We start from the raw sequence: 15,326 nt of genomic DNA on the forward strand, positions 1-15,326 counted from the left end.
CCTCCCCTCTAACACCATATCCTCTCCTCTAACACCTCCTCCCCTCTGACACCTCCTCCTCCCCTCTAACACCATATCCTCTCCTCTAACACCTCCTCCTCTCCTCTGACACTGCCTCCTCTGCTCTAACACCTCCTCCTCTCCTCTGACACCTCCTCTAACACCTCCTCCTCCCCTTTAACACCATATCCTTCCCTCTAACACCTCCTCTAACACCTCCTCCTCCCCTTTAACACCATATCCTCTCCTCTAACACCTCCTCCTCCCCTCTGACACCTCCTCCTCCCCTCTAACACCATATCCTCTCCTCTAACACCTCCTCCTCCCCTCTGACACCTCCTCCTCCCCTCTAACACCATATCCTCTCCTCTAACACCTCCTCCCCTCTGACACCTCCTCCTCCCCTCTAACACCATATCCTCTCCTCTAACACCTCCTCCTCTCCTCTGACACCTCCTCCTCCCCTCTAACACCTCCTCCTCTGACACCTCCTCCTCTCCTCTAACACCTCTCCTCTGACACCTCCTCAGCTCCTCTAACACCTCCTCCTCTCCTCTGACACCTCCTCCTCTCCTCTGACACCTCCTCTAACACCTCCTCCTCCCCTTTAACACCATATCCTCCCCTCTTACACCTCTTCTAACACCTCCTCCTCTCCTCTGACACCTCCTCCTCTCCTCTAACACCTCCTCCTCTGACACCTCCTCCTCTCCTCTAACACCTCCTCCTCTCCTCTGACACCTCCTCCTCTCCTCTAACACCTCCTCCCCTCTGACACCTCCTCCTCTCCTCTGACACCTCCTTCTCTAACACCTCCTCCTCTGACACCTCCTCTAACACCTCCTCCTCTCCTCTAACATCTCCTCTAAACCTCATCCTCTCCTCTGACACCTCCTCTAACACCTCCTCCTCTCCTCTGACACCATATCCTCTCCTCTGACACCTCCTCCTCTCCTCTGACACCTCCTCCCCTCTGACACCTCCTCCTCTCCTCTGACACCTCCTCTAACACCTCCTCCTCTCCTCTAACACCGCCTCCTCTCCTCTAACACCTCCTCCTCCCCTCTAACACCATGTCCTCTCCTCTAACACCTCCTCTAACACCGCCTCCTCTCCTCTAACACCTCCTCCTCCCCTTTAACACCATATCCTCCCCTCTAACACCTCCTCTAGCACCTCCTCGCCTCTGACACCTCCTCCTCCCCTCTAACACCTCCTCCTCTCCTCTGACACCTCCTCTAACACCTCCTCCTCCCCTTTAACACCATATCCTCCCCTCTAACACCTCCTCTAACACCTCCTCCTCCCCTTTAACACCATATCCTCTCCTCTAACACCTCCTCCCCTCTGACACCTCCTCCTCCCCTCTAACACCATATCCTCTCCTCTAACATCTCCTGTAACACCTCCTCCTCCCCTCTAACACCATATCCTCTCCTCTAACATCTCCTGTAACACCTCCTCCTCCCCTTTAACACCATATCCTCCCCTCTAACACCTCCTCTAACACCTCCTCCTCCCCTTTAACACCATATCCTCCCCTCTAACACCTCCTCTAACACCTCCTCCTCCCCTTTAACACCATATCCTCTCCTCTAACACCTCCTCCTCTCCTCTAACACCTCCTCCTCTCCTCTGACACCTCCTCTAACACCTCCTCCTCTCCTCTGACACCTCCTCTAACACCTCCTCCTCCCCTTTAACACCATATCCTCCCCTCTAACACCTCCTCTAACACCTCCTCCTCCCCTTTAACACCATATCCTCTCCTCTAACACCTCCTCCTCTCCTCTGACACCTCCTCTAACACCTCCTCCCCTCTAACACCTCCTCTAACACCTCCTCCTCCCCTTTAACACCATATCCTCTCCTCTGACATCTCCTCTAACACCTCCTCCCCTCTGACACCTCCTCCTCCCCTCTAACACCATATCCTCTCCTCTAACACCTCCTCCTCTCCTCTGACACTGCCTCCTCTGCTCTAACACCTCCTCCTCTCCTGTGACACCTCCTCTAACACCTCCTCCTCCCCTTTAACACCATATCCTCCCCTCTAACACCTCCTCCTCCCCTTTAACACCATATCCTCTCCTCTAACACCTCCTCCCCTCTGACACCTCCTCCTCCCCTCTAACACCATATCCTCTCCTCTAACACCTCCTCCTCTCCTCTGACACTGCCTCCTCTGCTCTAACACCTCCTCCTCTCCTCTGACACCTCCTCTAACACCTCCTCCTCCCCTTTAACACCATATCCTTCCCTCTAACACCTCCTCTAACACCTCCTCCTCCCCTTTAACACCATATCCTCTCCTGTAACACCTCCTCCGCTCCTCTGACACCTCCTCCTCCCCTCTAACACCTCCTCCTCCCCTCTAACACCATATCCTCTCCTCTAACACCTCCTCTCCTCTGACACCTCCTCCTCCCCTCTGACACCTCCTCCTCCCCTCTAACACCATATCCTCTGCTCTAACACCTCCTCCTCTCCTCTGACACCTCCTCTAACACCTCCTCCTCCCCTTTAACACCATATCCTTCCCTCTAACACCTCCTCTAACACCTCCTCCTCCCCTTTAACACCATATCCTCTCCTGTAACACCTCCTCCTCTCCTCTAACACCTCCTCCCCTCTAACACCTCCTCCTCCCCTCTAACACCATATCCTCTCCTCTAACACCTCCTCTCCTCTGACACCTCCTCCTCCCCTCTGACACCTCCTCCTCCCCTCTGACACCTCCTCCTCTCCTCTAACATCTCCTGTAACACCTCAGACAGACTCACAAACTCACACACACACACACACACACACACACACAGACATGACACAGACACACACACACACACACACACACACACAGACACACACACACACACACACACACAGACAGGGGGCGCTGTGGGAACATGCAGTAATCATGGTGTTTATCACAGTGACAGGTTGTGTTTGTGTGTTTGTGTTAAGTCTGAATACAAAGTTTGTTTGTTTGTTTGTTTGTTTGTTTATTAACAGATCTGATATGTTTGTGAAATATAATTAAAGAGTTTTATTAACAGTCGAGGAAAACTATCGTTTTTATTTGGCCGGATACTTAATCGGCCGGACTCTTCCCCTTTAAGAGGACTTTCACCTTTAACTCACCTGACGTGACCACACCTGAGCTTCTACAGAGTTCCACAACAACAGAAGAAGAAGAAGAAGAAGAAGAAGAAGAAGAAAAAGAAGAAGAAGAAGAAGAAGAAGAAGATCATCGCGGTGAGTTTGACTTTTAATCTCGGTGAGTTTCCGTCTGTCTCCGTGTCCGACTCAGTTAGCATGCTATTATGTTAGCATGCTAACACGTTAGCACGGAGCTGTTGCTCCTCTAACATTGATTATTGATCAGTTTGTTCTTACCATTGATCAGTAACATAATCGCGGAGGTGATGACGTGTTAAAGTCCACCAGACTCCATTTAACTCGTTTATGGTCGGGGGGGGGGGGTAACCCAGTCTAATGTTTATTTTGAATGACGTCACGGCCGCCATGTTTAAATTAGCCACACGTCACTTGCGGTGGGCGGGGCTAACCTTCAGGACGGAGCAGCAGCTGTTTTTTGTTTATTATTATTTATTATAATTAAACTTTATTGTCACTGTGCAGAAGAACAACAACACATCACAGTTCAATATGTGATCAATACAAACCAGAGCATCAGCTGTCACACAGTCAGTGTTAAACATCAGCAGGGTTATTTATCATTTAACACATAACTGACCTGGGATCAGGCGGCACACAAGCACCAATCACAGCACAGTTCACTTGTTACCCTCGTTTTAATATAAACAATAAACAAACATAATTAACAATTTATACTTTCATAATTTAAACAAATCTGTGTTTTTATGTGACGGCTCAGAAAGTGGTGAGACATGTCCCACTGTGTCCCCTATGATGATATTTACATGGCAGTGACGCCTTTTCTGTCTGTCCTCACCTGTCTGTCTCTACTGCCTGTTAAGACATGAAAAATGTCATGATTTTGATCTGGTGACATCATGATTATTTTCACCTGATAAACTAACAAACTGTACTGTTCTCTCTGACAGACCCTGACAAACACAGAGACAGACAGACAGACAGACAGACATGTCTCTGCTGACTGACAATCAGCCAGAAGAAGCCCAGCACCCAACAGGAAGCACCAAGATAAAGGACACTGGGGGGACGAAGGAGAGACGGGCAGAGGGAGAGGACGACGTGGTGAGGTCAGCCATGAAGGAGCCCAGCACCCTGCAGTGGCCTGGAGACAGACAGACAGGAGGGCAGACAGGTAGACATTCAGGCAAAGATGACAGGGTGAGTGTGAGGTCAGATATGTCTCTTCGTGAGGCTGTGAGTTGGACAGAGAGTGAGAGAGAGCTGATGGCCGAGGGAGAGAGGAGGGGGGGATGGGCAGGTGATTGTGATGGGGCGGGGCGTATGACACACCTGGAGGAGGAGGCGGAGCCTTTAGAAAACCACCTGCCAGAGAAAGCAGCTCAGGTGTTCAGTCCAGCGGTGACCGTCCTCCCCTTGCCCTCCTCTCACAGAGAGGGTGAGGCATTCTGGGAACTGGAGTCAGAGAAGAGCCCCTTCCTTAGTCCCAAAGGAGCGCCGCAGGACTACAACCAACATGGCTACCAGTACGAGTGGACCGAGGAACCATCCCCTGCCACATGTAAATAAACCTGCACACACCTTTACCTGTCCGTCCTCATTGCATTATATCGGACCCCACCTGAGTTCTCATAAGACCCGCCCTCCTCCTGGAGGGAGCGCCACTCAGCTTTGCTTCCAGTCTGGCCCGGTGGCCACTCGCGGTACTGCAGCTTAAAATTCCAGAGAGGGGAACATATTCAATGAGCTGGGTTACCAGGAAGTAAACCTGGACACGGGACATTTGTTGGCGTATGCACGAGGAGGACGGATCTCGTTGGTGTGAATGGACGCCATCTTTGCTACAGGTGTCTTCTTCTAAAAATCAGATCGAACAGGAAGTGACTGTCTCCGCAACTTCCTGTTCAGACTGAAGGCTGCTGGGAAATTCTACTTGTTGGCAGCTTTTAGGCTCCGCCCCCTGCTGGTGCCGGCGTTCCTCTTGAACAAGCAGACGAGCTGTGAGGTCACAGTTTGAATCAGAGCTGGAGGAGGGCGGGGCTTATGGGAACTCAGGTGGAATCCATAATAACACGTCTTCACCTCCTCGACAGAGAGCTCCTGTCTGTCTGTCTCTCCCTGTTTGTTTCTCTACCTGTCTGTCTCTCTAACTGTCTGTGTCTCTGACCTGTCTGTCTCTATCTCAGGTGGGCGGGGCTGTCCCAGCAGGGATGTCCTTAAGGTGGGCGTGTCACTGATGACATCAGCGCTCTTCTTCCCTTTGCTGGTGTGGGGGGGGTTTGTCTTCCTGCCGTTCGACGCCCCGCTGCTGAACGGCGCCCCCCTCAGACTTGTCTACACGCTGCGCTGCTCCGTGTTCGCCGCCGCCCCCATTGTCCTCGGTGAGAACGACACCACTACAGAAGAAGAGACGCAGCAGCTCTCAGATGTCTCTCATCGCATCATGTCTCACCTTCCCCTGTCTTCATTGTCTGTCTGTCTCTCAGGTTGGCTGGTTCTGGGTGTCAGTCGGCTCAGGTATGGTGTGATTCGGCCTCTGTTTGATGACACGGTGAAGGAGGCGGAGCTTCAGGAGGTTTCTGTCCATCGACGCTTCGTCTCCGACTCAACCTCCCTGTTCCTGATCTACTTCCTGCAGCTGGTCGTCATGGCGATATACCTGAGCCAGGAGCAGCTGAAGCTCGTCCCTCTGCTGACCGTCGTTTTCGCCTTCGGGCGGTGAGACTTAAACAAACTGTTAATTAAATTAATGAGGACGCTCTAACGTTCTGTCTCCTTTTATAAAGGTGCGTTTGTTTCGTGTCTCCAGGCCGGTTAAAACTTTTATAAAGGTGCGTTTGTTTCGTGTCTCCAGGCCTGTTAAAACTTTTATAAAGGTTTGTTTGTTTCGTGTCTCCAGGCCGGTTAAAATTTTATGAAGGTGCGTTTGTTTCGTGTCTCCAGGCCGGTTAAAACTTTTATAAAGGTGCGTTTGTTTTGTGTCTCCGGGCCGGTTAAAACTTTTATAAAGGTGCGTTTGCTTCGTGTCTCCAGAGGTGCGTTTGTTTTGTGTCTCCGGGCCAGTTTAAACTTTTATAAAGGTGCGTTTGTTTTGTGTCTCCAGACTGGTTTACTGGGTGGCCGCAGCTTTTGGCAGCAGCATTCGTGGGTTTGGTTTCGGCCTCTCCTTCCTGCCGAGTCTCGCCATGATGACTGCTAACACCTACTTCATCTTCACGGTGGAGGCATCAGGCTCCATCTTCAGCCTCCCGACTCCTCCTGAGGAGGGGTTGGCTCCACCCGGCAGCAGACAGAGGTTCTGGGGATGAGAGTAGATCAATGATCAAGAAACTTTGTTTTATTTTTAAATGTTTCAAGAGATTAAAGAATCAGCCCCCTTTCTGTACAATGTAAAGCCCCGCCCACTCATTTTGTAACCCCTCCCACTTTGTTTATAACCCCTCCCACTACATCTGACTGATTGGTTGTTTGGGGGGGGGGGGTTCTTTTTGACTGAGGTTGTTATTGAACAACTTCCTGTTTACTTTGTGTGGACTTCCTGTTCAGTCCGTGTTTGTATTCGTCATTTTATTTTGTAAAATCACTTTTATGATCATTAAGCTTTTTATGAAAAACCTAAGTTTCAGCATCACATAACCCTGAAACATGTCGTTTACTTTTCAACCTCTGGAAAACTTTGTGACCTTATTTTTAATATAAATACAATAAACGTTCCTGTGTGATAATTCTGTTTCATGTTCTTTTCTTTAGAAACAAAAAGCGTTTTTATAGTTTAACTTGGTGGCAAAAGGGTTAATCGTCAGTAATTATTGATAATTATTAAAGGCTGTCTATTATTGATTATTCGTATTGATCAGTCAGTATTGATGAGTGATCAGTCAGTATTGATTAGTGATCAGTCAGTGTTGAAGACTGACTATAGTTGAGTTCAGTCACATGAAGTTGTTGCTGTGTTTCCAGTTGAACCGGTCGAACCGACAGTCGACACCAAACCAAGTGACACCTGAATACAGGAAGTACTGACAGTCTAACTTCAAAATAAAACCAAGTTTAAGAGTTTTGACATGAAGTCTCTGATCTAAAAACATCTTTGTGAATAATATTAATATTTCACTTATATCTAACAATAATTAAAGTGTTTTTGTGTTTAAAGCTCGTCTGAACCTTTTATTGATTTTGATGTTTGTAGATCAATAATCACATCTATGATCTCACAAACACCTGGCAGGTGAGTCTCGCAGCTGTTTTATATGTTCACCTCCAACTTTCACAGAAGTTTAATGTTTGTTTTTCACATCAGATATTTTGACATGATAATCACAACTGTGATCAATAATATGAAACATTATTGTGATGAGTCAAACTAGAAACAAAGAGCTGAGGAGAGGAAGTTGATACAGGTGAGAAAATAAAAATCAGGTGATCTGGCAAAGTGGGGGCATTACATCTCCTTTATCAAAGGTCCCTAATACAACTATGCAACAACACGCTGGTTAATATCCTTAGGAAATTATTTTGAATCATGATATATGCCATTTCACCACCTGCACATCTGCCAAAGTATAGTTATGTATGTGAGAATGTATATGAATGGATGTTTTTTTTGTAATTTTTGTATTTTTAAATTTATGGCTGTTATTGTCTATTGTTAATTTTCTTTTATCCAGTCTGTGTAAGCGGGTTAGATTTGTTTTCTTGTTTAACTGTATAATTTTGTATCCTTTTCTATTCTTTGTATCTTGTCTGTTTTCTTATAGCCTTATGTTGATGGCTATCTGATATGTTGTCTCTTGTTTCAAAACAATAAAAATGACTGATTATTAAAAAAAACAGGTGATCTGAGGAGTGTTTCACTAAATAAACTGGGACCAGTTTAACTTTCATTTCATTTCCTGTCTTCTGTGTGAAAAAACTTAAAACTTAACTTAAAATATGACTTATGCTCTTATTGTGAAAACTGTGAATGAGTCAAACACTGAGTTGAGCTGCAGGTTTTAAATATTAAACAGGTGTTAAATATTAAACAGGTTTTAAATATTGAACATTTTTAGAACGTGTTGTTTAGCGATTAACTGAACTCAGATCAGATTATTTCATCAAATCATCGTTTGTTCAAGTCCGACATGAAAAATGTGAATTTTCTTTGAACAGGATGAAAAATTATAGTGAATCTTTATTTAAACAGGGAACACAGGACAATCTCTTTAACTTGGCTTTTATTTTGAAGGCTCAGGTGAGGTGCCTGCAGGTAGGCTCAGCCAACAAACACTCAGTTTTTTTCAGAGATGATTGTTGACTTCAGTCCTCACCGGTTGAAGGAGGTTCTGAACTGACGAAAACAGTTTGTTTCTACAGAATCGACACGTTTGAACCGAGTTTGAAAGTTAAACTTGAGGTTTTTCTGAATGGAGTCTCTGCCTGTGAGGAGGAAGTCGTGTCTGCTGCGGCTCAGAGAAAACTGTCCATTCAGGAAGCTCCGCAGACAAACATACGGTCAGTTCACTCATGTTTGATTCAACTTTAACAAGCCGTCTGTTGATGAACAGATTAAAACATTCAAACTGATTCAGAACCGAACAAACTGAGTTTAACTGAAGTTTAATGTTCAGAGTTTAACACAGAAACAGAAGAAAGTTGAATGTTGAACCAGAATCTGATTTAAAAACTAACTGAAGCAAAAACAGAAGTTTCAAATAAACATTCAAATCTTTACAACAAAAACATTTCATAAAATAAATCAGATGGACAACAAGAACCAGAACCTCACAGAAAGTCAGACCATCACAGACCATCACAGACCACTACAGACCATCACAGACAATCACAGACCATCACAGACCACCACAGACTATCAAAGACCACCACAGACAATCACAGACCATCACAGACCACCACAGACCATCACAGACAATCACAGACCACCACAGACCACCACAGACCATCACAGACCACCACAGACAATCACAGACCATCACAGACCATCACAGACCACCACAGACAATCACAGACCACCACAGACAATCACAGACCATCACAGACCACCACAGACCATCATAGACAATCACAGACCATCAAAGACCAGCACAGACAATCACAGACTATCACAGACCACCACAGACAATCACAGACCATCACAGACCACCACAGACCATCACAGACAATCACAGACCACCACAGACAATCACAGACCATCACAGACAATCACAGACCACCACAGACAATCACAGACCATCACAGACAATCACAGACCACCACAGACAATCACAGACCATCACAGACCACCACAGACAATCACAGACCATCACAGACAATCACAGACCACCACAGACAATCAGATGTAACAAGTCATCGCAGATAAAAACTGACAAAAATACATCGAAAAATTATGACCATGTTCACTGACAGGTGACCACACCCTCTCCTTTAACAGGTGACCACACCTTCTCCTTTAACAGGTGACCACACCTCCTCGTCTTCCTTTGACAGGTGACCACACCTTCTCCTTTAACAGGTGACCACACCTCCTCTGACAGGTGACCACACCTCCTCCCCTGACAGGTGACCACACCTTCTCCTTTAACAGGTGACCACACCTCCTCGTCCTCCTTTGACAGGTGACCACACCTCCTCCTCCTCCTCTGACAGGTGACCACACCTCCTCCCCTGACAGGTGACCACACCTTCTCCTTTAACAGGTGACCACACCTCCTCTTCTTCCTTTGACAGGTGTCCACACCTTCTCCTTTAACAGGTGACCACACCTCCTCCTCCTCCTCTGACAGGTGACCACACCTCCTCCCCTGACAGGTGACCACACCTTCTCCTTTAACAGGTGACCACACCTCCTCGTCCTCCTTTTACAGGTGACCACACCTCCTCCTCCTCCTCTGACAGGTGACCACACCTTCTCCTTTAACAGGTGACCACACCTCCTCTTCTTCCTTTGACAGGTGTCCACACCTTCTCCTTTAACAGGTGACCACACCTCCTCTTCTTCCTTTGACAGGTGTCCACACCTTCTCCTTTAACAGGTGACCACACCTCCTCCTTTAACAGGTGACCACACCTCCTCCTTTGACAGGTAACCTCACCTCTTCCTCCTCCTTTGACAGATGACTGTACAGGTGACCACCAGGGTATCCCCCAGGGTATGGCGGCCGGCCAGGCAAAAATTTCCCACCGCCAGGCTAAGCATCGTTTATTTATTCAAAATAGGTGTGTACACATCAGTAGCAAAGTTGAAAGCGCAATGGCGACATCTTATGGTCAACACGTGAACACATGGCGGGTCAGGTGTCTTTTTCATCACCTGACACCCCACAAACCACTGCTACTGTCACTACACGCAAACTAGACTACTTGTGATTGAACATAACGGGATGTCACAAGGAAAAGGCCAAAAAATGCTGGACTTTTTCCTCCATAGTCGGACGAACAAAGGCGGAGATGTTGAACCCGCTGGTTCACCTGTTGACCAGGAGTGCAGCGGCGCAACGTTGGCTGAGAAGGCTGCTAGCTAACATACTAGCTGCCTCATGCAGCTAGTACGTTAGCTAGCTGCCTCGTATGGATGTTTGCTCGTCGTCTGCTGCAGTGGCAGAGCAGTGCCATGCCGCGATGGGAAACAGAACCAGCAGACTTAATCAAAATTGGTTGGTGGACCCGAAATTCAGTGGGTGGTTGTACCTGACCAATTATTGTCAGTTTGTTTTGTACTACGTGAAAACATCAACAATATTAAGTGCGCTAATTTCACAGTGATTTAGTAGTAAAACGCCGCTATTAATTCAGCGTTAGATGCTTTTATTGAAGCTCCTTGCACTACTTATAGGCAAGATGTGCTAAACGCTCATGTTGGGTCTCTCCACCATCGCACCAGCATCAATATGGCAGCAAGCAGAAGCACATGTAAACAATGCCACATTGTGTCCAGTGTAAATATATGTCACCGAGTTGCAGTTGGAGCTTAAATATTGTCAATAAATGTCTTATAATAACACATGATTACATTGATTATTACAGTCATTTTTCAAATTTCCAGTCAACCTTTAACATTGATTTAATGCGAGGCAGTATGGAACCAGTCTAAATTCTACTACGTCATGAATCTGTTACCTACAGAGCACCGCCACCAGTCAGTTGCTGGCCTGTGTCAGGCCCGTCACACAAAAAACATGCTTCACTGCCGGTGGGCTGCCCTTGCAACCTTCCACCAGGCTTAGCAAGTTTTCTGGGGGAAACCCTGGACCACACCTCCTCCTCTTCCATTGACAGGTGTCCACACCTTCTCCTTTAACAGGTGACCACACCTCCACCTCTGACAGGTGACAACACCTCCTCCTCTGACAGGTGACAACACCTCCTCCTCTTCCATTGACAGGTGTCCACACCTTCTCCTTTAACAGGTGACAACACCTCCTCCTCTGACAGGTAACCACACCTTCTCCTCTAACAACTGACCACACCTCCACCTCGTCTGGCAGGTGACCACTAGCTGAGTGTCGATGCCGTATCACATCAGCTCAGACTGACCTCTGACCTTTCATCACTTCCTTCCTCTTGAACAGATGTGTCAGCAGCGACCTCCCCTCCCATTGGCTCATACTGGAACAACATAGACCAGCCCACCAGCAACCAGCCAACCAGCACAGTCTACTCAGAGCCCCTCCCTCCTCTCTCCAGGTGCCAGAGGGTCTGTTCTCCCGACCAATCAGAGGCAGCTGCAGGTGAGTGTTGTCTCAGTGACGTCAAGCAAAACCAGAATTTGTTGAACTGAACTTATGTTTGTGTTTCTGATGTCAGACGTTCACATGGAGGAGGATCTTCCTGCTGCAGAGAACCAGCAGAACCCACAGAACCAGCAGCTGGAGAACAGAGCTGAGGACAGTATGGGTGAGACAGACGTGTCCTTCCTGTAGTCTGGTGTTAGAAGTGTGTGTAAACCTGCAGGATGGTGAAGCTGCTTCTTCTTTACTCTTTAATTAGCCTGCTAGCTAACAGCCGTCACACATTCACCACCGTCTTCTTCTTCTTTTAATAACAGTTTGACTATTTGAACATTCAACAAATTTCAGCTTTTCCTGCTGTTCTGTATGTAGTTTGACCAAGTCGAGTTGCCGTACCTAGCAGTCCAAGATGGCAGCTCTCGTGCATGCCCATCTCACATTAGGGCTGCGTTCCAAAAACAGTTTGAGTCGCCCTCGCTCACTTGCCCTCAGCCCTTGCTATGACGTCACACGGAGGCCACTTGGAGGGCGGAGGGAAAGTGGGCGGAGGAGGAGTGAAAGAGGTAAATGGAACACACCTGCCCTCGTTCACTAACAGCCCAGACAATCATGGATCAACCACACGTTGTTGGAGTAGCGCTATACTGCCTATTCCAAATTACACGAAATATGCGGAGACTAAAAATATGCGCTTGATGGCAATACGTCGGCACCTGGTAATTATCAGAATTATTAGTTTTGTATCAAATTTTATTCAGGCAATTCATTATTTATTTATTTTTCTTTACCTTAAAATTTGTAGACAGTTTTGTTGTTTAAATACATTTAACCTACTTTAAGTTTAGTTGACATTAGTTTTAGTTTTAGATTGTTTTTTTTCTTTTTTCCTGATACTTATTAGGCCTGTTACCACCACCATCCTCCTCCTCCTCCTTCTCCTCCTCATTGTCTTTATGGCCTTAATTGTTAAAGATTGTTGTCGCCACCGCGACTCAACCTGTTTTTGGAACGCAGCCAAGGTTGTGACAAATGCCACACTTCCTGTGCTGTAGTTGCTGCGGTAGTGGACCAATACACATTAAACTGAAGAACACTGGATGTGATTGGCTGTGAGAAACACAGTCTTTTTATCTAAACAAAAACAACTGAATGAATGAATCATCAGACTGGACGTGTTTTGACTCTACTTGGTTCTGAGAAAGGACGCCTCCCACAGTCCTTACTGTAGGAGGCGTCCTTACTGTATGAGGCGTCCTTACTGCAGGAATGTCCTTACTGCAGGAAGTGTCCTTACTGTATGAGGCGTCCTTACTGCAGGAAGTGTCCTTACTGTATGAGGCGTCCTTACTGCAGGAGGCGTCCTTACTGCAGGAGGTGTCCTTACTGTAGGAGGCGTCTTACTGTAGGAAGTGTCCTTACTGTAGGAAGTGTCCTTACTGTAGGAGGCGTCCTTACTGCAGGAGGTGTCTTACTGTAGGAGGCATCCTTACTGCAGGAGGTGTTTTACTGTAGGAGGTGTCCTTACTGTATGAGGCGTCCTTACTGCAGGAGGCATCCTTGCTGTAGGAGGCGTCCTTACTGTAGGAGGTGTCCTTACTGTATGAGGCGTCCTTACTGCAGGAGGCATCCTTGCTGTAGGAGGCGTCCTTACTGTATGAGGCGTCCTTACTGCAGGAAGTGTCCTTACTGTAGGAGGCGTCCTTACTGCAGGAAGTGTCCTTACTGTATGAGGCGTCCTTACTGTAGGAGGTGTCCTTACTGTAGGAGGCGTCCTTACTGCAGGAAGTGTCCTTACTGTAGGAGGCGTCCTTACTGTATGAGGCGTCCTTACTGTAGGAGGCGTCCTTACTGCAGGAAGTGTCCTTACTGTAGGAGGCGTCCTTACTGTATGAGGCGTCCTTACTGCAGGAGGTGTCCTTACTGTATGAGGCGTCCTTACTGCCGGAGGCGTCCTTACTGTATGAGGCGTCCTTACTGCAGGAGGTGTCCTTACTGTATGAGGCGTCCTTACTGCAGGAAGTGTCCTTACTGTAGGAAGTGTCCTTACTGCAGGAAGTGTCCTTACTGTAGGAGGCGTCCTTACTGCAGGAGGTGTCCTTACTGTATGAGGCGTCCTTACTGTATGAGGCGTCCTTACTGAAGGAGGCGTCCTTACTGAAGGAGGCGTCCTTACTGTATGAGGCGTCCTTTCTGTATGAGGCATCCTTACTGAAGGAGGCGTCCTTACTGTATGAGGCGTCCTTACTGCAGGAGGCGTCCTTACTGTATGAGGCGTCCTTTCTGTATGAGGCATCCTTACTGTATGAGGCGTCCTTACTGAAGGAGGCGTCCTTACTGTATGAGGCGTCCTTTCTGTATGAGGCATCCTTACTGAAGGAGGCGTCCTTACTGTATGAGGCGTCCTTACCTTTTAAAACATCACTTCTTCATTTTCTACCTCAACTTTTTACTTCCCGTTCAGATCTGGATGATGACGTCGACCCAGAAACTGGAGAAAGAGCACAGGGATGACCCCGTCCACCACCTGTCAATCACCGCAGCTATTTCAAAGCTTGTCATAAACTTTATTTGTATCCGTGTAAAGTGTCTATTCTTCAGATCATCAATCAGCCGGTGATCAGTTGTCGATCATCATATTATTGATCACTGATGTTTGTTTTCAGGTCTTCTGTATCTCATGTTAAAGTCTGTGCGCTCTGTTTTCGTCGTTGTGGACAATAAAGTTGGAGTTGAAGTAGTTCGGTGTCTCCTGGTGTGTTTTAGATGTAAACTGTCATCAGATCAACAACAACAAAGAACAAACACCTGTGTTTGATCTCAGAAGGTAACTCTGAACTCAGGTGTGACGGATCAAAAACTCAAGTTAGTCGAGTTTTACAACAAACAGGAAACAAACAGTGTCGATGGTTTACCGATTGGTCATTACAGTCATGGAAATGTGTGGTCCTGGAGACACCTGATGTAACAGGTATCAGGTAGAGTTGTTGACCTGTACAGGTTTAAATTGGTCTGATCCAGTGGTGTTTTACCATCGGCACATTTGGCCGCACCGAGCTGAGCCGTGCCACACCCGCGATGTACCTGCTTCAGAGTAAGGCCAAGCCGGGCCCACCCAGCCTCCAAGCAGACCACGGTGACGATTAACGACTACGTCCAACCCACAGCACCCGTCTCCTGAGTCAATACTGAACTCATGTCTGTGCAGAAAAACTGAGAGAAAGAGGTTTTAAAGTCCGTGTTCAGCTCTCAGTCCGTCTGCAGCTTCTGACTGAATCTCTTTACTTTCTTTCGTCCTGTTTGTTTCAAACATCTGATGTGTTTCGCTGTTTTTACTTGTTTCACGGTCAGCTGGTTCTGGAGTCGTGTTTAGTTACTACTGCTGAAAACGTTTCCTGTGATGCTGCTTCATAATAAAAACCTTTAAATGACTAAATTATAGGGGTCTTTTATTGTGAAAGAGTT

General features: G+C 47.1%; 2 protein-coding genes across 3 annotated transcripts; both read left to right on the top strand.

Annotated features, from left to right (window-relative positions):
* Nucleotides 1-2,784: 2,784 nt before the first annotated feature.
* On the top strand, nt 2,785-6,863 carry LOC311259606 (transmembrane protein 79-like). Of its 2 annotated transcripts, none has more exons than XM_084356841.1 (5): nt 2,785-3,277; nt 4,089-4,699; nt 5,325-5,519; nt 5,625-5,856; nt 6,242-6,863. In XM_084356841.1, the coding sequence occupies exons 2-5, from the start codon at nt 4,129-4,131 to the stop codon at nt 6,444-6,446; spliced, it is 1,203 nt and encodes a 400-aa protein (XP_084212967.1). In that variant the 5' UTR covers nt 2,785-3,277; nt 4,089-4,128; the 3' UTR covers nt 6,447-6,863. The 2 variants fall into 2 exon arrangements, with proteins under 2 accessions (XP_084212967.1, XP_084212966.1); XM_084356840.1 differs by having other exon boundaries at nt 2,785-3,255.
* Nucleotides 6,864-8,467: 1,604 nt separating this feature from the next.
* LOC311259699 (uncharacterized protein) lies at nt 8,468-14,601 on the top strand. The gene is made up of 4 exons (XM_084356984.1): nt 8,468-8,631; nt 11,706-11,864; nt 11,941-12,030; nt 14,326-14,601. Exons 1-4 carry the CDS (start codon nt 8,544-8,546, stop codon nt 14,373-14,375), a joined length of 387 nt encoding a protein of 128 aa, XP_084213110.1. The 5' UTR covers nt 8,468-8,543; the 3' UTR covers nt 14,376-14,601.
* Nucleotides 14,602-15,326: the final 725 nt, after the last annotated feature.

This window comes from Pagrus pagrus (assembly GCF_965226575.1).
Source record: "Pagrus pagrus genome assembly, chromosome: 7".
NCBI classification, from domain to species: Eukaryota; Metazoa; Chordata; class Actinopteri; order Spariformes; family Sparidae; genus Pagrus; species Pagrus pagrus.

Bases quoted from the DNA above. Each gene is read 5' to 3' on its own strand.
- LOC311259699 (XM_084356984.1), top strand. From the start codon at position 8,544: ATGGAGTCTCTGCCTGTGAGGAGGAAGTCGTGTCTGCTGCGGCTCAGA. The intron at 8,632-11,705 runs GTCAGTTCACTC...CCTCTTGAACAG, and splicing joins GCTCCGCAGACAAACATACG to ATGTGTCAGCAGCGACCTCC. The intron at 12,031-14,325 runs GTGAGACAGACG...CTTCCCGTTCAG, and splicing joins CAGAGCTGAGGACAGTATGG to ATCTGGATGATGACGTCGAC.
- LOC311259606 (XM_084356841.1), top strand. From the start codon at position 4,129: ATGTCTCTGCTGACTGACAATCAGCCAGAAGAAGCCCAGCACCCAACA. The intron at 4,700-5,324 runs GTAAATAAACCT...TCTCTATCTCAG, and splicing joins GGAACCATCCCCTGCCACAT to GTGGGCGGGGCTGTCCCAGC. The intron at 5,857-6,241 runs GTGAGACTTAAA...TTGTGTCTCCAG, and splicing joins GTCGTTTTCGCCTTCGGGCG to ACTGGTTTACTGGGTGGCCG.